Source organism: Empidonax traillii, unplaced genomic scaffold, assembly GCF_003031625.1.
Source record: "Empidonax traillii isolate 1590-97213 ecotype Southwest subspecies unplaced genomic scaffold, ASM303162v1 scaffold748:size532870, whole genome shotgun sequence".
NCBI lineage: Eukaryota > Metazoa > Chordata > Aves > Passeriformes > Tyrannidae > Empidonax > Empidonax traillii.
Window position 1 is genome coordinate 168,946 of NW_020955941.1, and position 23,772 is coordinate 192,717.

The 23,772-nt window shown below is 45.8% G+C and overlaps 2 protein-coding genes across 3 annotated transcripts; both read right to left on the bottom strand.

The window, feature by feature from the left end:
- Nucleotides 1–884: 884 nt before the first annotated feature.
- Nucleotides 885–2,801, bottom strand: SMIM26 (small integral membrane protein 26). Of its 2 annotated transcripts, none has more exons than XR_003573147.1 (2): nt 2,181–2,344; nt 885–1,589 (listed from the first exon to the last, which is right to left on the bottom strand). XR_003573147.1 is itself a non-coding variant. In XM_027900770.1 (2 exons), the coding sequence occupies exons 1-2, from the start codon at nt 2,761–2,763 to the stop codon at nt 1,405–1,407; spliced, it is 303 nt and encodes a 100-aa protein (XP_027756571.1). In that variant the 5' UTR covers nt 2,764–2,801; the 3' UTR covers nt 917–1,404. The 2 variants fall into 2 exon arrangements, 1 of the variants encoding a protein (XP_027756571.1); XM_027900770.1 differs by lacking the exon at nt 2,181–2,344 and adding an exon at nt 2,646–2,801 and having other exon boundaries at nt 917–1,589.
- A 302-nt stretch (nt 2,802–3,103) lies between these two features.
- On the bottom strand, nt 3,104–20,052 carry SEC23B (Sec23 homolog B, coat complex II component). Its single transcript, XM_027900787.1, has 20 exons — nt 20,024–20,052; nt 17,806–18,041; nt 16,810–16,867; nt 16,426–16,512; nt 15,994–16,230; nt 15,537–15,622; nt 14,595–14,739; nt 12,838–12,996; nt 11,898–12,013; nt 10,941–11,064; nt 10,518–10,598; nt 10,092–10,181; nt 9,460–9,566; nt 9,124–9,277; nt 7,713–7,790; nt 7,281–7,442; nt 6,826–6,912; nt 5,242–5,397; nt 4,349–4,414; nt 3,104–3,351 (listed from the first exon to the last, which is right to left on the bottom strand). Exons 2-20 carry the CDS (start codon nt 18,024–18,026, stop codon nt 3,262–3,264), a joined length of 2,304 nt encoding a protein of 767 aa, XP_027756588.1. The 5' UTR covers nt 18,027–18,041; nt 20,024–20,052; the 3' UTR covers nt 3,104–3,261.
- Between the last annotated feature and the right edge of the window lie 3,720 nt (nt 20,053–23,772).

The following is a 23,772-nucleotide window of genomic DNA, read 5'->3' on the forward strand; positions in this document are numbered from 1 at the left end:
AGGGACCAGAGAAACCTAAATGGAAAGGTGAGGCTGTTAGGTGCATGGATTGGGTGGGACTTGTGTTATAAAAGTTCCTACAGAATTATAGAATGGTTTGGGTTGGAAGGGACCTTAAAGATCATCTAGTCCCAACCCCCCTGCTTTGAGGCCTTTGACTACACCAGGTTGCTCAAGGCCTTATCCAAAACCTTGCCTTGAATGCTTCCCCAGCTGGGGCATCCACAATGTCCCTTGGCAATCTGTTCCAGTGCCTCGCCATCCTCCCAGTAAAGAATTTCTTCCCAATACTTACCCTACATTTTCCCCCTTGTCCTATCACTACAGTTCCTCATGAGGAGTCCCTCTTCAGCTTCCCTGTAGGCACCCTTCAGATACTGGAAGGATCTGGAACCTGAGGTGTGTGGACAGACAGCTTTCCATATGGCAAGATGGAAGACCTTAGAGAGATTCATGTGGGTTAGGACTGGGGGTGTCCTAAAAAGGCTGTAGGGAGAGCCTTGATAGAAATGGGGAGGTGGGGCAGGAGTAGGTAGAAGCCCTTACAGAAATGAAGTTCTGCCAGTGCAGAGTCTTGGGTCAACTCCCCCCAAAAGGGAGGTCATGTCCATAGGGACTGGAGGAAGCCCCTGGAAAAAGGAGGGGCTGGGGGCAGAGCTCGAGAAGAGGAAGTTGAGGCTGCAGAGATCCCCTACAGCAATGAGAAACGAGGGGAAACATCAACAGAAAATGGTGGCCAGGAGCTGGGAAAGGAGGTGATGAATACAAGGACTAGAGAAAACTCTACAGATGAACATTGGTTATGGTCACAGACCTTGTATCCTACAAGGGGGCATAGCATGTATAAGGATCAGGAAAATCCCTATAGGAACAAGAGCCTGGAGCAGAAAATTTAATAGCTTTTTATCTCGCAGTAACATTTCTGCACTTGTAGTTCATAAACTTTTATTTGAAACACGAGTAAGAACTCTTGTGCCTGAAACACTAAACTACGCTTCTTCCCATTTACTCATTGTTCTTCAAGTATTCACTTCAGAGCTGCTCAGTTGAAAGCCATCCCAGGTACACTCTGGATCATCCAGGTACATCCTGCACACCAGCTGGGAAATCAACTTCACACCCGGTCAGAGCATTGGTCATGGGACACCAGGCAGCACACAGGTTCATTAACACCTCACAGTACACCTGGGTGAACCCAGTTCATGTTCAGCAACTCCGATACATGCACAGAGAACAGCAGTGACACAAGCAGACGAGAAGGTTTCCAAGTCCAGCAGAGTGGTGTCCAAGACAGAGCTGTTGCTTCAGCAATGCAAGGGGACAATTTTCCAGTGGTGGTCTGGTGTAAGGCACTGGGATGACATTCTCAGAGCCCCAACACAATGTTCTGAGCTTTCAGGCAGCTCACTTCTCAGAAGGAGGGCTGCCACTAGAATCAAAGAACGATACCACACGCCTGAGCAGTCGAGTAATAGGAGGCTGAACGTCTTTGTATACTATTTCTGTTCTCACTTGGAATCCTAAAGGTGTTTCCGAAGTGTATACTTCCTTGCGGGGTGCTTGGTTCGTCTGAGGATCATTTTCACTCTCTAAGGAATAGGGGGAGGGTAAGAGAGGAAACAAAAGACAGCACAGTAATAAAAATGTTTCATGCCTTCATCATCGCACAACAGCAGCCACATGGGCAATCAGTCTTCTTTTCCCCTTCCCTCAAATTCTGAGGAGTAGACAGCAAAGATCTGGTAACTGGGTAGTCAGAAAAAGTGATTTACTAGGGTATGTTAGATACATGCACTGGCACTGGACAAGAATCAGTACTACATTATTCAAAATAACAACTGGCTTCCAAGTTACCCACATTAAAGCTAGCTCAAGCAGTTTAATGCAGAGCTGACCAAAGGTTAAAGCACTGTCCAAAGGCCTCTTAAACACCAACAGGCCTGGAGTGTCGACCACTTCTCTGGGAAGCCTGTTCCACTGACTATCCTCCCGGTAAAGACATGCTTCCCCATGTCCAGCCTAACCCGCCCCCAGCACAGCTTTCACAGCGTAAATAAAAGCAACAGTTTGGGAAGACCGCTGATGTGACGTCCGACGAAGCACACGCTTCTCCCTTCAACAAGGCATTTATCTTCCATCAGGGTTAACCCATCCGGGCTGCCAGGGGCCGGTTCGCTCACCCAGCCCAAGCAAAGGCCGCGCTCCGGCTGCCCCACAGCTGCTGATCACAGCTGGGTTCTGAGCTATCACGCACTACAACTACGTGACCATGACCGGAGTACAAAACGAAGCGAGTCAATCTTGAAAAAAAAAGACTGCTGCTGTCACTTCCACACCCAAGCGCCTCGAGGGGCGGTTGGGCGGTCGGGCGTAGTGCCGGGGCAGCGCGGCGAGGGCAGCACCCGGCCCTACCTTCCCCAGCCCAAGTGCGCGGCGTCCCCGGAGGCGACGGCGACACCTTCCCTCGGTACCCGCTCGCCCCAAGCTCCCTCAGGCAACCACCGCCCCCGGACATGGGAAACTCCTCTCCTGAGCGAGGCCCCACCTCCGCCAAACCCCCCACTCAGAGGCCCAGCCGCGTCACGCCTTCACCCGCGCCCCGCCGAGGTGACCTCCGCCGGTCCCGGGACCGCGCCAGCCCGTACCGGGGCCGTCATCGCCGCCGCCGCCGTGGCGTGTGTAGTACATCATCCCGAACAGCGCCGTCCACCCGCCCACCGAGTACAGCAGCGCCGCCCGCGCCTTCCACACCGCCGCTCCCATGGCGCCCCAGCAAGGCCGGCGCTCGTTGGCCGCGCCCCGCCGCCAATGGGGAGGCGCGCAGGGCGGGGGCGGAGGCGAAGGGAGGAGGAAGAGGAGGAGGAGGAGGGAGGAATCACCCATGGCGCGTACACCTGAATTCGGGAACGGCACTGAGGAGTGGTGCTCTCACCTGATTTTATTTTTCATTAACACAGGCCGCTGGTTGCTAAAAGATACTTTTTAAGAACGCACGACGTTAAAATTAAGCCAAGGATTGTCAAAAATCTCTGTTGTTCCTTCAGGTCTGATTACAGTGTGAAAAATTTAGGGTAAGCAGAATATAGACAAAAGGGAATACGAATAAGTTAGAAAGGAGCAGTAAAAAACTCCCCCCGAATATTTATTTCATGTAATTCTTAAAACCCCTAGTTTAAAAGAGAGAAAAGGAAATGTAACTAAACTGCTCCATTTCTGTCATCAGCATGATCCATGTCTGTTCTTGCTCCTCAGTTTGATCAGTCATGATGCACTTGAAACTGCCAGCTTTTTTAAGTGGTCCATGAATACCTGAAGACTCACATCATCTGTCAAGATTGGAGCTCCAGATTCCTGGGGGGTAAAAAAAAAAAAAAAAGCCTAAAATACTGTTGTTAATGCAGGGGATTTACTGAAAGCAAATAAAATGTTAGCGCTCTAAACTAACTGCCTGCTAAATTAACCACCTTTTTCTCCTGCAAAAGACAGGATCATTAGAAATGCTCAGCATCTCTAATGAAAAGTTGCTACTCTTTGCCAACAGCACTAACACTGTCCTCCAGTACAATCTGAACTACTGCAGAAAAGTCTGTTCTTCCTAAAGCATTAGGAATTTTGCTGCCCAGAGTGCTAGACAAACAAGGTAAACAAAAAGGATATAAAAGTCTACTATTCTCAGATAGAATTCTTAGATCTATACGTATCCATATGCTAGTTACTTCTCCCAGAATACTAAATACATTGTGATCTATTTAAATCATATTTGTAGGGAAGAGTCAAGATAAATTGCTATATCATGTCACCTGTAATCTCTAAGAACATAGGCTACATAAAATCAGCTGCTTCCTTCAGTAGCAACCAACACAGAAAATTCTCCTGGTTTGCCTGTACCCCCCCATGCAGCTGGTAAAATCAAAGGAACTAACTACTCCTTGTGGAGTAGTTTCCTTCCATTCTTTCTGTAGTTTCCTTCCATCCTTTTTAGTAGTTTCCTTCCTCCTTTCCTTCCATCAAGCTACTCAGGTCCTGAGCTGTTGATGCATCACCTCTGTTTGGACAGGCTTCGATTTCTTGAGAAAAACTTCAAAATCAACTGGATTTTGTGGAAAATTTGTGGGGATTCAGTACAAGAACAGGAACATGAATTCAGTCACCCACGCTTGAAAACTACTATTCTCATCATCTAGTGGTCCCTACCAGTACTGTTTATCTTATCAACAACCCTGGGTAAGAAACCGAAGACAAATGTAACCTGTTCTCCTTTCATGGCCACGTAGTGAAACCACACTGCACAGCAAAATATGTACATTTTACAGCATTCCCAAACATGAGCAGCTCTTTCATTGCTTACCTGTCCCCATGCATAGAGGTTATTGTGGGTCTGAGAAGGGTTCACTTTAGACAAGAGGAACCGAGCCTATTGGGACAAAAGAGCAGTAGTTTTGTAAAATGACAGACCTGTTAGCTCCCTCAAGCTTCATACTACCTTAGATCCGTTACTAGAGGTGTTCCTCTGCTTTTGCAAGCAAATTTAACTTCAAACAGGTTTCAAGTCCAGAAATAGCCCTGCTCCACAGACAACCTGTCTCCAAGGGGCACTGAGTGCTCTGCTACAACAAGCCACGCTCGCCTGGCAGGGCAGCTCTGGTTCCATGCGACATGGGCACGTCACCAGCACCGTCCCTCGTGTGCCCCATCTGCTCTTCAGAAAAGGGGTCAGTGGAGGACCAGTGTAATAGAGTCACATCAAAAATCAATACCAAATCTTTGTTTTGGACCATCAGTTCCTGCACAGGCAAGCACAGCACAATGCAGTTCCAAGAAGAACAACAATAGGAACTATTTTACATCCTCATTCAGTGTTAGAGAATAAAGGATTAGACGTGTAGTAATGATTTATTCAGTAATGCTGAATGAATAAAGAATCATTCAGCATTACTGCGGGCTAACGATAGACAGATAACAAAAAAATTTCTTTCCCACCTCTTTGGGAATAAAATGTATTTAAGTCACCTTTTCCATTTTTTTCCCATCCTCAGATTTCAAAAAGTATATCCAGCAAGTGGCTTGCTTATTAAAAGACAGAGTTGTAGTAAAAGCTCATGAGAAAATATGCAAGCTCTGTACTCTGAAGAGCTAAATTACCATTATGTTTAACTTACAGAACCATCCTTCCGGGAAAGCAGAAAGACAGCCATTTGCTCAAGGCAACAACAGAAGGAGTTCCTCCATAAACTTTCCTACCTGACTGCCACCATGTTCAGTGTGGATGTAACGTGGCATTGGGAATCTGGTCTGCAGGATTTCCTGGGCGTCATCTAGTGGGGCTTGCAGTAGGTGCTTGAAGTTTTCATATTCGGGCATGTCTTGGTATCCAGCTTTCTGCCACTGTGCAATAGTCTATTGATGGGACAGGGATGAAATAAAAACAAGACCAGAGATGACCGCAAGCCTCCCCTTTTTAACCTGCACATCTTAAAGCAGCAGAACGTTATGCGTACTTCTGCTTACAGGGTAAATGCACACTTTCACTGCTCTGGCAAAAACATTAATTTCTGTCCCTGAATTCAAGCACAGGCACTCAACACAAAAGCTGGCAGCAATTTGTACAGTGCAAAAGCAATTAGTTGAAAGTGATCTTCAAATCTTTATGTTTCAGCCTTTGCTAACATAGAAAGATGAAGAACCTGACCTGACCTTACAGAATTTTCACAGTACCTATTGTATGTACCATATGTAGGTACCAATTGTTCTACACATATACTGGTCACACATTTAGCTCTTCCTCTGTCTAAATTTTACCCACTTGCTGAGTGTCTTGCTCTGCAACAGGTAGAACCTGTTTAAGGTCACTCCAGATTTCCTGTCACTGTTGACTCAAGTGTTCAACTCCTGTTCGTGTCAATCGGATATCCCTTCTCACTTCTCAAAGGGAAAAAATCCTATATAGAGTGAAATCGGAAGCCAATAGTGGAGCTGCCAAAAACTATCATGCCAAACTTCAAGCATTCTAATAACAGTCATCAAATAACAGCAAAGTAGCTTAGTTTAAAAACAAAGGAAAGGGTTAAAATACCTCCCAAAAAGTTTTCACTAATAGGAATCATGAGGGAATAGGGATAGGAAGAATATGAGGGGGGAAAAAAGGCATTAAAGAACAGGGAGTTTTCCAGAAAAAGAAGTGGAAAGCAGCCTTCTTCTTCATCCCTTACCCTATAACTACTCTAGGATGTGATACATTTCTGTTCTTCAGTTACAGTAGTGCACTGCTCCCTTCCAAAACCTGAAAGGACTGAAATACGGATCTACAGGTCTGCATAGTACACAGGCAGACCGAAGTAGATCAAAGCCAAGGAGTAAATCTGTATGTTTAGAAAGAGCCTGTATCTAAGCATTTACCTCAGTCATGATGGAAGAAATACAGAAGCAGCTTCCAAAAGATCCAGTATTTAAAAGTAAAAACTATAAAACTGCCTGATTTCTTTAAGAGCAGTAATATTTAAGTGTCATATCCCTGCAATCAAGTCTGTCACGTACCTGAAAATCAAACTGTAACTCTTTGCCCTGCTTATTTTCAAGTTTCTCTAGCCTTTTCCATGCATGGTAAGGGATCATGTGCATTACCAAGCTAACATAACAGCTGCTACTCAGTGCAGAACACATCCTTAGCAATTCCAGTATTATTTTAATTCTGACAACATGCATACCATGTCATTAAGCGCATGTTGGCTTTGCAAGAAGCTTATTTTAAACTAACAGCAATGCTGTCCACATGCATGGCAGGAGGAAGGGAGTGCAAACAGAGAAAGAGAACGTATTTCACTGTACCTCACCAAGGTAGATAACTATCTGGAAGAAAGTATCCATCAGGAGGATTCTGTCAGGAAGTATACTGCTGCTATCCAAAAGCACTGGCTGGAGAAAATAAAGAATGAAGTCAGGCACCCCTAAGCCGTCAGAAGTATATTAACCTTCACGGTTGGCCAAACAGCTTGTTGCACCCTGCCCTTACAGGCACTGCTTGGTCAATGTGAATGCCTGGCAGAGCGTGGCCAGCCTCCTGCAGCATCACAGAATGGAGCAGCAGGTTATCAGCATCTCTAAAGGAAGCCAGAGAGCATCCATGGCCCTCCAAGCATAATTTGGTATGATCTTGAACAAAAGTATCTCAGCTTTAACAATTAAAAAAGAAATATAGAGGCCTTTTTGCTGAAATAGTGTTACTCTGACTGAATACTCGTTATTTTGGGTTGATTCACCTCTTCTGTAAAACACAGACTCACCTCAGGAGGCCCATGGAAAGAATAAGCATAAAGGATGGGCTGGATCATAATGAGAGACTGAGTCAGATCTTGCCTAGCAAAGTGATGACGGTAATAAGAAGATTCATCTGGACTGTTATTGAAGACCTGCAGGAATGGGGAGCGTCGTAGATGGAACATGAACTGCACCGGAAAGATAAGTGAGAAATGTCAGCCAAAGTTGCCAAAACTCCTGGACCCAAATCCAATCTTTCTGAACAGCAAGTTCATTAACTACTCAGAATTCTTCCCCTATCAGTCACTTGCAGCATGGAACTACAGGACCAGCCCACTAAAATAAAGAAGCACCTGTGCCTCCCTTCTTGAATCTGGTAAACAGTACAAGATGTTTTAGTATCACTCACAATCACCCTTGCACACTTTTCCCACTGCTGTGGGAAGTGACGTTCTTACCTGAGGATATAAAGAAAAAGATTCTGATAATCTGAAGGAGTTGGGATCATCTTTGTTGTATTGTCCAAATTTCTGACACTGTTGGAAGCAAAATGGATACTTTGGTTATCTATCTTTTTTCTATTTTTCTCTTTGTTTTTTTAGAATTAACACCTTTTTTTTCCTAGAAGGGTGTTCTTTTGGTTGTTTTTAAACAACCAAGGCATGAACTTGATTAGTAATTACCATATTCACATTCTTTAAGTCAGTGGTTTCTCTGTCTTACTGGAATGAGAATGGCGATTCAATCTATTTTTATATATATATATAAATCCTAGATTTGAAATTATCCAAGAATGAAAGAAATAGTGCTTCTGTAGCACTACTCCATTTTTTCCATTAAATCAGGGCTACTACATTATACTTGAACTGCTTTGTACACTATGAAACATTTCTGCAGCAACTACTTCCTGCTAGAACAGCAGCAGACTGGCATTTCACCAACTGCTTCACTGAAAACAAGAAGCATCAATGGTTTCAGCAATTTAACTAGAAATTACTCCACAGTCTTTTCAGCATGCAGTGTGCCTGTTTTGTGTTCAAATCTCTGTTTTTCAGTGTCTGATGTGCCACACTGTGTTAGTACCAACATGGGTGTTTGGACAAGGCCAACATTGACAATTTGGGCTTGTAAAATTCAAAGCAAGAGACAGCAAGAGGTTGCAGAATTAATTCAGGTTACTACCCTGAACTTGGCCCACATCTGAGTGCTGTGTCTAGGTTTGGGCTCTCCAGTGCAAGACAGACATGGGTATACTGGAGTGGGTTTAGCAGAAGCCACCAAGCCTGTCAGGTGTTGGAGCATCTCAGGCAGAAACTGAGGCTGAGGAACCTGGGTTTGTTCAGCCTGGTGAAGAGTAGGATCAAGGAGTCAAATCGCTGTCTACAGCTACCTGACTGGTAACTGGGCAAATGGAAATTCTGACTGGGAAATAGAGGCAGGGGAAAGAAAACAAAAATCCTAGTGACTGTGATCAGACATTGGAACGAGCTGTTAAAAGAAGCAAGAGAAACCCCATCTTTGGAGATCTTCAAAACTCAACAAGATCTGGAGCAACCTGCTCTAACTTCAAAGCTGGCCCTATTTTAAGCAGGAGGGTCAAAACAGAGACCTTCCTACTGTATTATTCTGTGTTTCACTATCATTCATTCAATCTCAGGTTTAATTCTTTCAATATGATGGGATGTTTAACTACCCCATCAAAAGTCTGCTGATCACAACTGAATTCTAAGATATCACATACTACAAGTATGTGAGCATGATCAGAGTACAAATGAAGCAAGTCAACCTGAAAAAAGATTGCTGTTGTCGCTTCAAGAGAGCATTTTCACTGAATCAAGAATGCCCCCAGCCGCAGTCTGTTGCTCTTACCAGCCTGATCAGCTGTCTGTCCAGCCACCGCAGAACATCAGGTCCCTCCTCAGATTCAGCTCTGTACACTCCCAGTCGTGCCATCAGCACAGCAGCTGCTTCCTGGTCAAATGCAGCTTCTATATGCTGGAGCTGACTCTGTGCATCCGCCCAGCTATGGGGTTAGTAAAGGGTTAGTGCTCCATGCATCCACCTTCAGCAAAACCCAAACCAGATTCATCCTCCTTGTGCCAACTACTCTGCAGGCACTGCATGCAACAAAAAGCTAGAAAAATTCCAGCAGTCTGCAGCTTAAGTTTCTGCCACTCTGCCAGAGAACTGGCATAGGATACTCACTTTCTGGCTACAGTGGTGACACGAATGCGCTTTTCCATACTGGAGTGTTGATACTGAGTGACGAACTGCACTGCCCCTCTGCTTCCCTGAGGTATAGGTGCATTGTGCTGCAAATGAAACAAGGTCAGTCTTCAAAACATCATGGCTTTTCCATAACTCTTTCCAACTGTAACAAGCCCACACAACACAGAAACCAAAGAGAACACATAGGGAACAAAATTTCCTTTGGGGTAGCCTTCCAAGCTGCCACATGCTCAGAAATTTCCCCAGCCAACAGTTACTTCTGAGCCATCAAGTTATTACAACTTGAAGGACTGATTCTCCAAAAATTTTAATGTATTTGTACTTTTATTCTCCACTGCACCTACTGGCAAAAAGACAATTTCTTCTTTGTTAAATAAATACTATAGAAAAAAACAAGGAAAGAATGCAGGCTTTCTTCAGAACAAAACTAATAGACAATTTATACATACGAAAACAATTTCTGAGACTATTTCTTTATTACAAAACACTTGATTGCTTTGCAACCATCCACCTACAACATAAGGTATGTCATTACATTTTCTGGCCCTGTAACAAGTAGTTTGATAAGTAAAAAAGATGATCAAAACAAAAGAGAAGCAAGGACTGACCTGATTTACCACTTCAAAGTAAATGGCCAGTGTTGTACTGGGATCCAGACTACAGATTTTCCATTGAGATGTTCCTCCAATTCCAAGCTCCTGCAGAGAATCAAAAAAAAAGCAGTAATTTTGCCTCTAGCAGCAGGAAAGGTAAGCTTATATCAAATTCTGATCCAAGATACAAGTAAAGGCAGGCCTTCTAGATTTGTTATCTTTTGAGTGTGAATGAAGTTACTGAAGGTCATATAGTTAAAGAAAGCCTTATGGGTCAAGAATTTAGTCTAGGAAAGACTGTCACTTCCTGGTGACAAATTGTTTCCAAATTGTTCTTCTCCTTGAAAACTCTGACGTTCTAGCTGAGCTGTAGGTCTAGACAGAAACTTTGCACTGTTTATTTACTTTGTTATTTATGATTTTTCCATGTCAGAAACTTACATTTTCAGAGACACAAGGGCCTTTAGCATTCAATGATATGCATGGTCCAATAGCTCCTGCAATTTTCAGCTCCCTAGAGGTCTAGAACAAGGTAAAAAAAAAAAGTCTTAGTTTTTTTTTTTTTTAATCAAGTCAATCAAGCAGAATATACAGTCTAAACCAGTTGCTCAGATTTGGTGAGATGATAAAAAAACCAAACCCACGAAACAACAGCAACAACAAAAAAACACCACCACAAACTCACCAAGCTTCCAAATCAAAATTCCTTCCACTCCTGTGCAGTGCTTCTCCCAAAGAAGTCAAGATGACATCTAACCTCAAACATGTACACTTTTCTACACCCCAGAGACTTCAACTGACTTTTAAGTGAACAGCACTTGAATTATACCCCCATTATGTCATCCAATCAAACTAATCTCTCACCTTCACATCCAAATTTGCACCAAAAGCCATCCGAAACTCCCCATTATACCCTTTGTTAAATACCCGCTGGAAGGTCTGTTTGAAGAGAGAAGTGTTGAAGGAGTCTCCCATCACCATGTGTCCTCTGGGAAAGAAAAAACAATACACAAGGGAACTGAAGCAACCGTAACTTATATATATAAGGGAACTAGAAGTACAAAGGATACATCCCTCCAAGTCTTACACACGCAAACACATTCAATAACTCTTTTAGAGCATGCCTTCGCATAGGCAGAATTCACATCAGGGAACACAGATTCATGGACTCCTACAAAGCCAGACATGTTAGTGCTCCACCTTTGCCAGCTTGCTTTCTCAGATATATTTCTTACCATCCCTTTAGCTGCCTTCAAAATGTTCATGTTCCACCAGTTGGAAATGTCTCAGCTCAAGAAGGCTCTTTGTTCAGCCTGCTTTCCCTGAGCAGAGCTGGAACCCCCCACACTACGCAAGGGGTGCCTGCACTGCTGCAGCACTTGGATGGTTGTGCTGGGCCTCCCCTTAAGTGCCATGGCAAACCCAGGCCTGATCAGATGCAGCTTTGTAACACAGCCAAAGGTTCTAACAAACTCTCTGCTGCTTACTGAGCACTGAATGATTATTTGCAAACACCTTGCATTTGCTCTAACCATCCTTTGACTCCCTAGGCAGAGTAAATGGCCAGTAAGACATGCTGAGTCTCCAAAAGGCCTGGGTTAGCATACAGCCTCACAAAGAGATCACTTTCAGCAACATGGAACACAGACATTTATCCCTTAGAGATGTCATTTAAAGCTGGACCCAGGGAAGCCAAGTGAGCTGTTAAGCAGAGAAAATTTAGCCCTGACAGCAATCTTAACTGCTTTTTGAACCATTCTTCCCCTCCAAGAAAAAAATGCAGGTGCCACCTTTGTGCTGTCCTTCCTGCTGTGAACATACCCGGTGAGGTTTGCACAGCACTTCATCTCCAGCAGCCCAGTCTGGTCCAGGGCACAGGCGTAGATGTCGATGCAATGCCCGTTGGCCGCAGTGCGATTAGCCAGTGTCTCATAGTGCTGTGGAACACATACACAGTGCTCAGGGTGCCGCAGTGGGCAGTGTTTCTGCTGCTGTCCAGCTGCGGCATACATGTGAAGCACAAGGCACAAATGGGGCAATTACCAGTGCTGTAGTAACTAAACAGCTGTCTGCTCTTACTGCTTTGCTGCAGCACGCTTTTCCCATCTAGGATGAGGGATGCACTTGGATGAGATTGAGTTGCATGTCTCAAATACAGAGAGTGCATGAATCGCATGGGATCTTTGTCTGTGATGACTTAGTGGAAACCCCAAGATTTCCAGGTGATAGTTAAGAAAATAGGTGTCATACTGCTCTCTCTAAGCTAACAAGGATATATCATGTCTGACATTTTTACTATTTTAACAATTGTTTTACACATCAAGAAGACAAAGGAAGCTTTCTGGAAATGACCAATTCTTGGAAGACAGGTTTTTTTCTTCCCAGAAGGAGATAAAATGATGTTGAACAAACTCTCCACCCAACATCAGCTAAGAAATAACACTGAAATACTTTTTTCTCTGAGAAGATACAAAACCATGCTGGAAAACTAACTAGGAGGAAGTCTTTTACCCTTCCCTTGACCATTCTCACAATTTACCGCACACAGAAGACTGGGCATTTTAAGGACAACCACTCATATATCTGGACATACCGTTCCTACACTGATAGAATAGAATGTATTTCCTGGGGAAGGACATTGGGCAGCTGTCAACACAGCAATGTATATAGCTTCGTGTACTGTCCTATCTCCCCCACGTAGTGTTCCAATACAATATTCAGTTTTAGCTTCTAAACATACCCAGCAGGCACTAGCACCTACTTTGGTGGCCTTCTTCATGAACCTTGCGTTGTCCTTCTCTATGTCGTGCCAAGAACGGATGGGTGTTTTCAGTTCATCCCCTACCACCATGCCTGGTCCTTGTGTCGGTGGCCCGCCTGTAAAGAGCATTATTCTGGCCCCTGTGTTTGGAAATGTGCCCTAAAATAAAAACAAAGACTTATATTAGAAGGAAGGGAAGGAGGAAGGAAGGGAGAAAGGGAGAGGGAGAGGAAGGGAGGTAAGAAAAGAAAAAAGGACTTACTAAATTGTGTTATGAGTTTGAAGTCCCTTTCTGAATTTTCCCCATGCCACCATGCAAGGGCAATACAGTGTGGCCAGGCAGCTGGGGCATGGGACCAGTCACAGAGGAGGGGGAGCAGGGGGAGTGAGGGGAGAGGGGTTCTAGTGGAAGGTGTCGTGGGAGTTTGGAGGGGATAAGAACAGTTGGCCTGAGAGAAATAGGTTCTCTTTGTTTCTGGCTTTCACTCTGCCTGGAGAGCCTCACCGCTCCTACAGACACAGCCCCCGTGCTCACCGGCTGCCCCCTAAGCCAAAGTGCCCCATGCCACGTGCCTGGCGCTAGGACCGCGGCACATACCAGTGTTTTATTGACAGCCAGCGTGGTGGGTCCTTTCCGCCATTCTATTATCATCTACAGCGGCTCTGCACTGGCTTGCCACACTGCAGCCACATGAGCCCTGCGCCCACAGCTCCAACTGGAGGCTTCTCACCATGCCAGCCTGCCGGACCGGTGCTGTCCCTCCCCCTGTCAGCCACCGCCCACACTCTGGCTCCCGCAGCTGCTGCAGCTGAACAACCCCTCACGCCACAAGCTGCCAGCCCGTGGAGGGGAGCCCCGTGATGGACAGAGTCCACCACCACAGCCAAATTCACCTAACCAGCAGGAACAAAATAACTACACCCAGGTTTTTTGTTTGTTTTAGGAGGGTGAAATCAGCAGGGGGGAAAAGCTCTCTGCCATCCCTCCCCACATTCCTTTTGTTTGACGGGGAGGGGGGAAACCATGCAGCTGGGCGGTTTCCAGTCTCTTGAGGGGAGGGGTGGAGACAGAGACCATTTTCTCTCTGTACCCCTGTGGTTGTTGTGTTTTGCTGTTTTGCTCTGTATTGTTCTCCACTATTACTAAAAACTGTTATTTCATTTCTACACATTGGTCAGAAAGTCTCATATTTTCAAATCTACAGTAAGTCCGGGAGGGAGGGGGTCTCTATTTCATCAGAGGTCCTGCCTCCCTGGCTTACATTGTCTTTAACCCAAGACAAATGGCAACAAAGTTTTCTTTAGAGAAGTCTCTGCATCTGTTTCTGCGATGTTACAAGGACCTGCCTCTGCTACAGACCATCTCAATAAGTAGTAATGACACGCACAGCACTCTGATGAAGTTTAAACCTAAACTATGTTAAGCTTCCGGTTTGCAAAACAGGAAGCAGGCAGTTTGTTCACTTTACTTCTGTCCTAGATGACCCTCAGATAAACCCAGTGCATAGCATCACCTGTTGTGTGGCAATACACAAAAGAATCAGAGACCTTTAACCACCTGTGAATTTTACCTCTTAAATGAAACCTCCAGCCCACTCTACATCAGCTAGTGCTTATACACATCAAATGTCAGTAGAGACAAGTTGCACCTCTGCAGCCCAATGTAACCCAGATGGACCGACACCTGTACACATCTCAGCAAACTTTGCCATGTGCTCACTTTGACTGCTCCTCTCAAACACCAACATTACAAGTACCTCCAATAAGCCAACTGCAATTGAAAGAGCTACTCCAGTGGAACGTAAAGGTCTCTTTCCCTGGGTCACTGGCCACGGATCCCTTTGCAGTTCTCCAAGCAGATCTGTTAAATTCATGTCAATCTTATGTACTGGCTGTAGAAACCTGCAAAAATTCAAAGGCAGTGTTGTCCTACTTCTAAGTTCAGAAAAGAAAAAAAGTGTCTCTTTGTTCCTGGCACACATAAATTGCACTGAAACAGCAATCAGAAGTAAAAAGATGTGCCATGTTGCCTTCTTATATCCAAACTTTCCAAGACAACAAGCCTATGCAAAATACAAAATTTTATCAAAACAAGACATCAGCCACTGGCAAGAAGGCAAAGTCACACAAAGAATAGGAAAAAAATTCAATGGTGATTTAGTTTGCTGAAACACATGAGAGCTGCCACTGAAAAAGAGGAGCTGTGAAAGAGAAAACCGTATTCAACAGAGCCAAATACAGCTTTACTGTTCAGGGGTCACTGAGGATCATATTTTGGATTTGCTGGATCAGGAGGTAGGAGATGATATATAGGATTGTTATCCATAGCCCAAGGCCCCCATTCGCCAGTCAAAGACAGGCCCTTGCTCCAGGCGGCCCCTAAGCAATGTGCTTTCCAAAGACAGCTACTCTATGTTTTACAAGTAGAAATCTAGCCTGAAAGGCAATTGTGTTCTTGCAACTGCAAAACTAAAATACTGTGGAAGTCTAATACACTGCCTGCAGCTCTAGTAATCCCATCCAGCAGCTCTAGTAATCCATACATACCTATCACTTAATGTAGAGAAGTAAATGTAACAAGACAATGCCATTTAAATCTTTCTTACAAGGGCTTCTCTTGGGAAAACCAGGTTTAGAAGCATGCCCCAAAGGGGCACAAAACATCTGTCCTGCTCATCTGCTGTGCTGGTTAGGCTTACCTGCTGGAACTAACAGGTTGCTCTGGAGTTTGAAGAGGTCTTCCCTGTTGCATAGAGACAGCTGGCCTTGAAAGCCCAAGCATATCCTAGAGAATAGGAAAGAGGAGGCACAGGAGATGTACTATTCAAACACTAAACATATTACTTATATTACTATTTAACATACCCGGAGGCCTGCAATACTATAGCATTAACTGGATTTAAATCTGTGAAATCATTCATCTTCGCACTCCTGTTAGAAGTGGATCGGTGGGTCCATTACGTGAGATACACCAACTCAATCTTGGACAAGCTTCAAAGGGATTTACAAAGGCAAAAAAATGGGAGGGCAACAGGCTAACAGTTAAGAGCACTGAGCCCTCCTTTCTACCCAAGAGCTCCGTGCTTGAAAGACTAGCAATGGTGTCAACAGAGCTAACACAAACAAGCCAGTGGCCCACAAGACAGCGGAGCATACCTGTATTTGCTTAGCTGTCAGGTCCTTTGTGCCCCGAAAGACATAGCTCTTGGAAATCCCTTCAGAGCTCAGCTCGTGAACCTGGACCATCCTGCCAAAAGTGATCAGCCCCACCAAAGCATTGGCAGGCAGCAGGCTCAGGGACATCTGGAGGGACTCCTTCAACGCCTGCAAATCCTCCTCTTCCAAGCACGTGTCGACAACATACAGGAAGATCAATGGCGTCTGCGGACCTCGCTAATGTGGAAAGAGATGAATTTTAGGGACATGCATACACCAGGTGATACTTTAAAATGCTTCCATCCAAGGCATAAATTTAATCCTGTTATAAGCACCTTGCAGATTTTATTTATTTGCATTATCTAAAGCAAATTAACACATATATAATCTATCACAGACAAGACAATTCAAAATTGCCTATGATTCATTTACCTGCACTATATATTCAATTGTTGAAAACTGAGGCATAAGCTCTGCTGGTTGATTGACTTCAGAGATGCCTGCATATGCTGGGGGGAACTGAAAAAGAGAAAAAAAAATCAGGACAAGGAAGTTGCAGGGCAGAAATGTAGGGCTCTCCTCTTCAGTACAGAGCTCATGATGTGATTACTGAACTCTTTATTCACTGCCACTGCACCAAGCTAATTAATTCATGACAAGAGACCCACGCTGCTGCTTACCTAAGCACAGACAGCAAGTGGCCAGAAGGACAGACAGTTGCTTGATCCAGGGTAAATAAAATGTAGGACTATGGCAGCAATCATCAATAAAATGTTCACTGAAAAGATAGAAGGGATGATGCTTTTTCCAACTTACCTGATTTCTCTGAAAACAAAAGTTACAAGCCCATAGCTTGGCCCGATAGTCAACCTGGCTGCAAGGGAAAGATGAGGCATTAGTATGACTTCAGAAACAATTTTTACAGCAGTTTCACAATTACCTATGCTGGTTCACAACACTGAGAAAGAAACAGTATCTAACACTCCAGCTAGACCAACAAATGTTCTAGGGATTCAGACTCTTGTTCTATTGCCAAAAAGTTTATTAGCTTATTCAGCCCTGCCAGGCTCGTCAGCATGATGGACCAATCATTTGTTCACTACACTTAGGCTTATCTCAGTTGTCTTATTGTTTGTACAGCTGTAGCACACAAGTTCTACAGTCTCAGAGCAGCAGGAGCCATCCACCCAGATCCTGCGCAAACACAGGACAAAGAGGCCCTGCCCTAAAGGGTTTACTCTCCTCAGCCCGTTACAACATCCTGCTGCTGTGGTACACGTAGCCATATTCTTAGTCCCTGGGTGTCTCATTTTACTTTCTCTTACTAGCCTTTCCTGCTTTTTCTCAGTCCAATGCTACACTCAGTATGCATGATCATGACAAGATTTTGGGACCGAACTTATTCCTCTAAAATTACTTCCTGATGCTCATAGTGGAACTGACCTACAAGCAGCAGGATGCAGGAAAACAAGTGAACATGACAGTCCAGAGGACAGTATCAGTAAAACTGGCATCTTTGTTTATTTTGAGTTTCATCATTCACCACAAAATTCTCTGCAAGGTAGGAGGATTGGTCATTTCATCCCTGTCTTAGCAGCCTCCTCCTGTCTCCTCTGGTCCTGTTAGCATTAATAACAGACATGTTAATGTATCTCCTTAGGCACCTGTGGATTTTAACAAGACCACCACATCTAAATGAAAGAGCCTCTAGGCACTGGGCACAGAAAAAGGGGAATAAGGAAGTAGTGAAGTTCAGATAAAAATCAGGAACTATCCGGCCTCTCTTAACATCCCCAGCCAAGAAATTCATACCAGAGTGGGTTAAGCACTGCTTTGCAAGTCGGCCTGCTGCAAAGCACCGGTTCATACTGCACAGGCGGCAGGTCAAGACGTTCCTTCAGTGGGGTCAGGAGACAAGCCAGTGGGACAACCATCCTTGTGGCCTCCAGCCTGCTGGAGGGCCACACGTTCCAGCTGAAACGCACTCCGTCACGCTCCTCATTTTGCTGGATGAACTCCAGGTAGGTCGCCATTGGACTGGAAAAGCTCTGAAAGGACATAAGAACACACATTCACAGGCAGCAGTCACCTGTTTGGACAACAGGCCTGCAAAGGAGGTCAGCAGATCAGCCACAGGTAGGCACAGGGCACTGAAGGACAAAGCCAATATGTTACAGTGAATTAATCCCATTATCAAATGAACCATGTGACTACATTAATCTCTTCTGTCCTGTTCTCTCATCAACATTACAGCCAATCCAAATACAACAAAGAAACGAGGAAATCTGAAACTCAAAACCAGAAAGCAAAGGTTTCTTTCTCTTATGATCCACATTTAATATCTCAGTACCCAAACAACCTCATGCTGGCCTCAAGGCAATCCTGCCTGACTGGGTGAGTTACAGAAACAGGTCAGATTTGCAACACACCCTGAAGTCTTCAGCTGAAAGGTTGAGGGGAGAAAGAGAGGCCAAGTCTAAGACCAAAACATTCCTCACAAATGTCACCTGGCTGCCAGTCTGACCTGCTTACAAATGGAAAGGAGCACATGACAAACTGTCAAAAAAGGTCTTCTGTGATTTTTAGATACCTGCTGGGCACGGCATCATTGTCCCACTCCCAGTAAGGAAGGAACTGAGAGTCCAGCAGACTTCAGAAAACATCCTACTCCAGGAGAGAATATCCCCAGCACAACAGAGAAGTCACTCTCTGTATTGCCTTAGTAAACGCTTCAGAGTAGGACATGAACAAGAGCTTCCAGGCCATCATCGCCTCTGATGTCTCTGAGAGAGGGAAGCACCAGCCTACCAAAAAACTTGCTTGTCACATCCAGCCCACAGACACAACATAGCACTAGCAGCACCTCACAGAGGCTAGAGCAGCAGCTCCACAACCCGCTCCAAACAAGGAAATTCAGAGGTTCACCTGCAGCTGCAGATGCTCCAGCATTACCTTACTCCTGGTCCTCACTGCAGGTGGGATATTCACAAGGGCCACATGTATGAGAAATGAGAAGCATCACCTCCACTCAGAGAAGTTTTCCTGCAGAACTCCAAACTCACAGCCATTTTCTTTATCCTCGCTATTAAGGATGTAAAGCAAACTCATGGAGAATTGCCCTATGTTTCCATTCCCACCTCTGGACAAACAGAAGGGTTCACAACACATCCCCATCATAAAAAGGTCTGCTGGGGTAAAACTCAGAGCTGAGTCTCCCTGTAAAAGATCCTGCTCATCAGAACAGCAAGACAAACACCTGACATCTCAGGTATGCAGCACAGCCACGGGGCAAATTTATTCCATGTTCCTCCAACTGAAGCCCAGCACCACTACCCTGCCCCAGGCCAAGCCCTGGTTGCCATACTCTGCTTGGCACAGGCTGTGGTCCTACTTTGGGGTCAAGACAGCAGGAGGGGAGGTGCTCCCACCTCCAGTAAAGGCTGTGTGCCTGCCTATCTTCTGGCCTCCCCACCAGCGCAAGGCTCCCTGTCTCAGCGCTGCAGTGACCTCCAGGGCCCATCCCAGCAGTAGGAAGGTCCCAAATCCCCTGTTCAAGAGATGACAGACCCTTCCAAAGCCTTAGGAGATGAGTAGTGGCAGAATTCCAGTCTCCTCGTGGGATCTGCTGAGGGCACGAGGCTGACCCGCACTCCTTCCAAGCAAAGCTATAGACAATGCTGCTGCTTCCCAAAAGTTCCCTGCTGCTGCTGCTACAGGGAACACCACGGATCAGCCAGCTGCTGCGCCCGGCATGGCTATAAGGGACAAAGTTACAGGGAAGACCGCTGAGCTCCTGTGCTGCTCTGTGGGAAACCGCTGACCCCCACGCAAGCACTGCAGTAGGGGACACCGCTGCTCCCCCAGACCCTCCTGCGTGAGACACCACCGAGCCCCTCACAGGAGACGCCCCTGACCACTCCCCGCTCCCACGCACAGGGGACCTCCCTGACCCACCCACTCCGCCTCCCCTCACGGGGGACACAACCCCCACCGTCCCCGCCGGGACCCCCGCGGGCCCCGCCGCTCGCACCTGCCCGCGCCGCTCCCGCCTCTCCGTCCCGGCAGGCCCCGCCCGCCCGGCAAGGCCACCTCAGCAGGACACGCTGCCCGCAGCCAAGATGGCGGCGGCAGCACAGCCCACCCTGCCCCGGGGAGGCTCCGCCGACATCTTGGCTGAGGGCACCGTACGCTGCCGCAGGGAAGGGGGGGTGGGGATGCGGCGCTGCCAAACAGGGCGAGACGGCGGCGTCAGGCTGAGGGTGGCAGGTGCCGGAATGGAATGGCGACGGACAGAGCGATCCTGCTAAGTGTGGGAGACGCTGCGGCGCTCCCGCTCTGGCACGGGATGAAGAAAGCAGCCCTGCTCTCAGGGTGCCCCTGAGCTTGGGAGGGTCCTGTCGTGTTCAGCAGGGGACACAGAACCTCCTGGGAAGAGGTCATCAGTAACACTCCAATAATAACACAGACATTTTTTAAAGAAATAAACTGCAAGCCCCAGGCTTGCACAGCACACCGGAGCTGCTGTGCTGGGACTTATTGTCTCAGTGAAGCATGCAGAGCTAAGCCCTCAGGCCACCCCAGGGCTGAGGCAGGGACAATTCGATTTTTCTCCCTCTCTGTTCCCAGAACAAACTTCACCCTCATGGTTGCTTGAGGCCACGCTGGTTCATCATTCTGTCAAGAAATCTGTACCCCAGCCCACTGGGAAGACCACTGCAGTGCCCAAATGCTCTCATGAGGAGAAGTTTAGGCATGGACACAATTTTCAGAAATGCACCATAGAGCCTGTGGGTATGTGGTAGATGTTTGACTAAGCCTGACTTGCCCCAGAAATTTGTCTCTGCCTTGAAACTAGGCAAATATGTTCCCTCTTTCATTGCTTCCTTCTCTTGTTGTTCCCAGAGTTTCTTCCAAAGCCAGGGAGGCAAGACTGTTCCTAGTGAGACCAACAACAGGAATCCTCCATTGCAGCTCTGTGTAATGTCAGCCAAGTGGGATTTGTCCTATCTGAATGCACACACAGAAATCCATCTCTGAATGCTGCAGACTTTGACACATACTTCGAGGGGCAAAGGCATTGCAGTGAAATATCTCAATCTGCTTCTAATAGTTTGTGTGTTCACCTTAAATTCATGCAGCCAGTCAGGTCAGGCTTCTGTGTGGGCATCACTCCACCTTTGCTTTAAGGAAATTAATGCCCTGTGATCTGCCCATGCACTGTCAAGCTTTGGGTTTTTTCCTGTTTTCTTTAGGTACAACAGAAATCTGTGTTTTGAATATTTTCTATTTTTCTAAAAGTGATTGACTAGCAGAAAGCCTAAAGTTTGTTCTCAAGTTGCTTAGTAACACTCAGCTTAAAACAACAGGAGCAACATACCTGAAATGCTGTGCAGCAGTGTGGTCATCCATGCAGGTTTGATCCCTAGGCTCCCTTTTTTCTCCAATGAGCCCAAATTCAGTTATCATGTTGGTGTCTGCCAACACCTAATGTGACAGATAAAAATCTCAAGAGATGCAGTGCTATGGAGATCCACTGATGCAAGTGGCCAAAATGCCTCCAGTTACCTAGCACAAGAAACATGAAAGCTTGGCAAACCATGGAGCTGGAATTGCCTGTAGAGGCTGACTTTTGAGACCAACCACAGGGTGATGTTCTTACTTTATGAGCCATATGGGACAAACCTTATACTTTTCTTAGCAATTATGAAGGTTTTGGTAAAACCAAGCATCAAAAATGTGGCCAAGCTTGACACAGAATGAGCAATTAGGAATGTAAATGTTTTAAATGTTGCTGCACAGTCTGGGGTGGAATGCTTGGCTATAAAAATTTTTTTAAAAGAAGGCAATCTTTTCTTAGCTTTAAAGCACCTGTAGCAATCTGTGACTGCTCCATTAGCAGTCCTGCTTCCCTTCCCCCGAAAGGACAGAAGGAATTGGCTGGCAGATAAGGAACAGAATAACTACACAGATAAGAACCATTTTCAGAACACGGAATTCCACAGCAAGATTGGCATTATCCAGGCAATACTTCAGGAAACTGCTTTAACCAAGAGCCATTCACTCCTTCCCAGAGCAGAAACGATGTCATTTCTACTGAAGCCTGCAACAGTGCAGAGCACTGTTCCAGGTCCAAAACAGAGCAAAATGAAATGCTGTCTGAGCTGAACAGTAATTTCGTCTTCTTAGGTTCCTGACATAAGGCAAATTGTACGCTCTATGTAAAATCTGTGAGCACAAGCAGAAAGATCACAAATACAGGGGGGATAAAAAGTAGAAGCATTCTACCTAGGAATGTACACTAAAGTGTATAAAATTCAAATTACTACTAATGCTAACATCCTCGGACCCAGGACTTGCTCTCCAAGCAGTATGAAGCAAAGCAAATCAGCTCTTCTGAAGTTGCCAGTTTGTCCTTCATTTTTTATCTTCTCACATTGCCACGTCTCAACAACAAAGCAACAGAGCCCAGGGCTTCAAGGCCATGCTGCACCCACCCTGTCAGCATTAGATTAACTAGAACACTTAGCAATGAGCTTGTGTCCTGCTTTCAGCTGGGATAGAGTAATTTTCCTCCCTAGGAGCTGGTTTAGTGCTGCGTTTTGGATTTAGGATTAGGATGATATTGGTAACACCCTGGTGTGTTAGTTTTTACTGAGCAGTGCTTAGTGTCTAAGTCAAGGACTTTTCAGCTTCTCATGCTGCCCAGCCAGCCAGGAGGCTCAGGGTGCACAAGAATTTGGCAGGGGACATAACCAGGACAACTGGCCCAAGGGATATGCCATACCATTTGGTGTCATGCTGAAAAATAAAACTAGAAGGACTTGGCTGCTAGGTTGCCAGCCCACTGCTCAGGCACTCCTTGGGCATTGGACAGTATGTGAGGAGCAGTCGCATTGTTCATCACTTCATTTATATCCTCTTTTAGCATTATTTTCCTTTTGTGCCCTCCCGAACCATTTTTATCTGAATCTAAAAATTTTACCTTCCCACTGGGAAGGAAGTGAGAGAACAGCTGTGTGGTGTTTACCTGCCTGCTGGGCTAACCCACAGCAGTTTGGAAGAGGAGCACAACCTTAAACCCTGTGTTTCTGGGCCAAATAACCCAAGTAAAAGCTTTCCATTCTTCCATTTTCCTGGAAGAATTTCAAGCTTGCTCAAAAAGGGAGAGAAAGGAAAACACTACAGGCTCCCTACCTAAGCCCCAACTTGTTTTGTTGGAGCTTGTTTAACAGCTGAAAGAGAAAAAACCTTTGAGCTCCAGTTCCCATCCTCCACACTCCCCCCAAGGTCTCCCAAAGAGTGTACAAAGTGCAGTGATTAAACTTCTCAGCTTGGAGGTGAACATTTTCAACAAGAACTTGGACATCATCCCTGGAGCTTGTCACGGTACATTTTTGTCTCCTCCAGGTTGCAGGCTAAGCTGGGCTCAGCACAGCTGAAGAGGGCCTGGCCACACACTTCTAACAGGTGAAATGACAGAAAGTCCCAGCCACATGAAGCAAGAGGAGGGAAAGGTGGTCTCTCTGTGGTGGAGGACAGCTCTGTTTGAGGTGTTTTGCATCAACAGAAGACCCAGCTGTCTCCACTCACTACAGCTTCTTCCAAAAAATGGCTCTGCATGTGGAGGCAAAGAGGAAACCAGAGCATGGTTTAAGGGCTTCCTCTTTCTTCTTTGGAGCCCTCATACCAGGAGGAGGGAGGAGATGGTGCTCCAACAGCACCAGATGAATAACCATCTCCCATCGCAATTCCCAAGGGGGCCAGTTACCATCCAAGCAA

Excerpts from the sequence above, each read along its gene's own strand:
- SMIM26 (XM_027900770.1), bottom strand. The coding sequence starts at position 2,763 with ATGGGAGCGGCGGTGTGGAAGGCGCGGGCGGCGCTGCTGTACTCGGTG. Across the intron at positions 1,590-2,645 it reads CGGCGGCGATGACGGCCCCG|AGAGTGAAAATGATCCTCAG; the intron begins GTACGGGCTGGC and ends CCTATTCCTTAG.
- SEC23B (XM_027900787.1), bottom strand. The coding sequence starts at position 18,026 with ATGGCGACCTACCTGGAGTTCATCCAGCAAAATGAGGAGCGTGACGGA. Across the intron at positions 7,791-9,123 it reads ACAGACAGCTGATCAGGCTG|TGTCAGAAATTTGGACAATA; the intron begins GTAAGAGCAACA and ends TGCTTCCAACAG. Across the intron at positions 4,415-5,241 it reads CTGAACATGGTGGCAGTCAG|GCTCGGTTCCTCTTGTCTAA; the intron begins GTAGGAAAGTTT and ends TTGTCCCAATAG.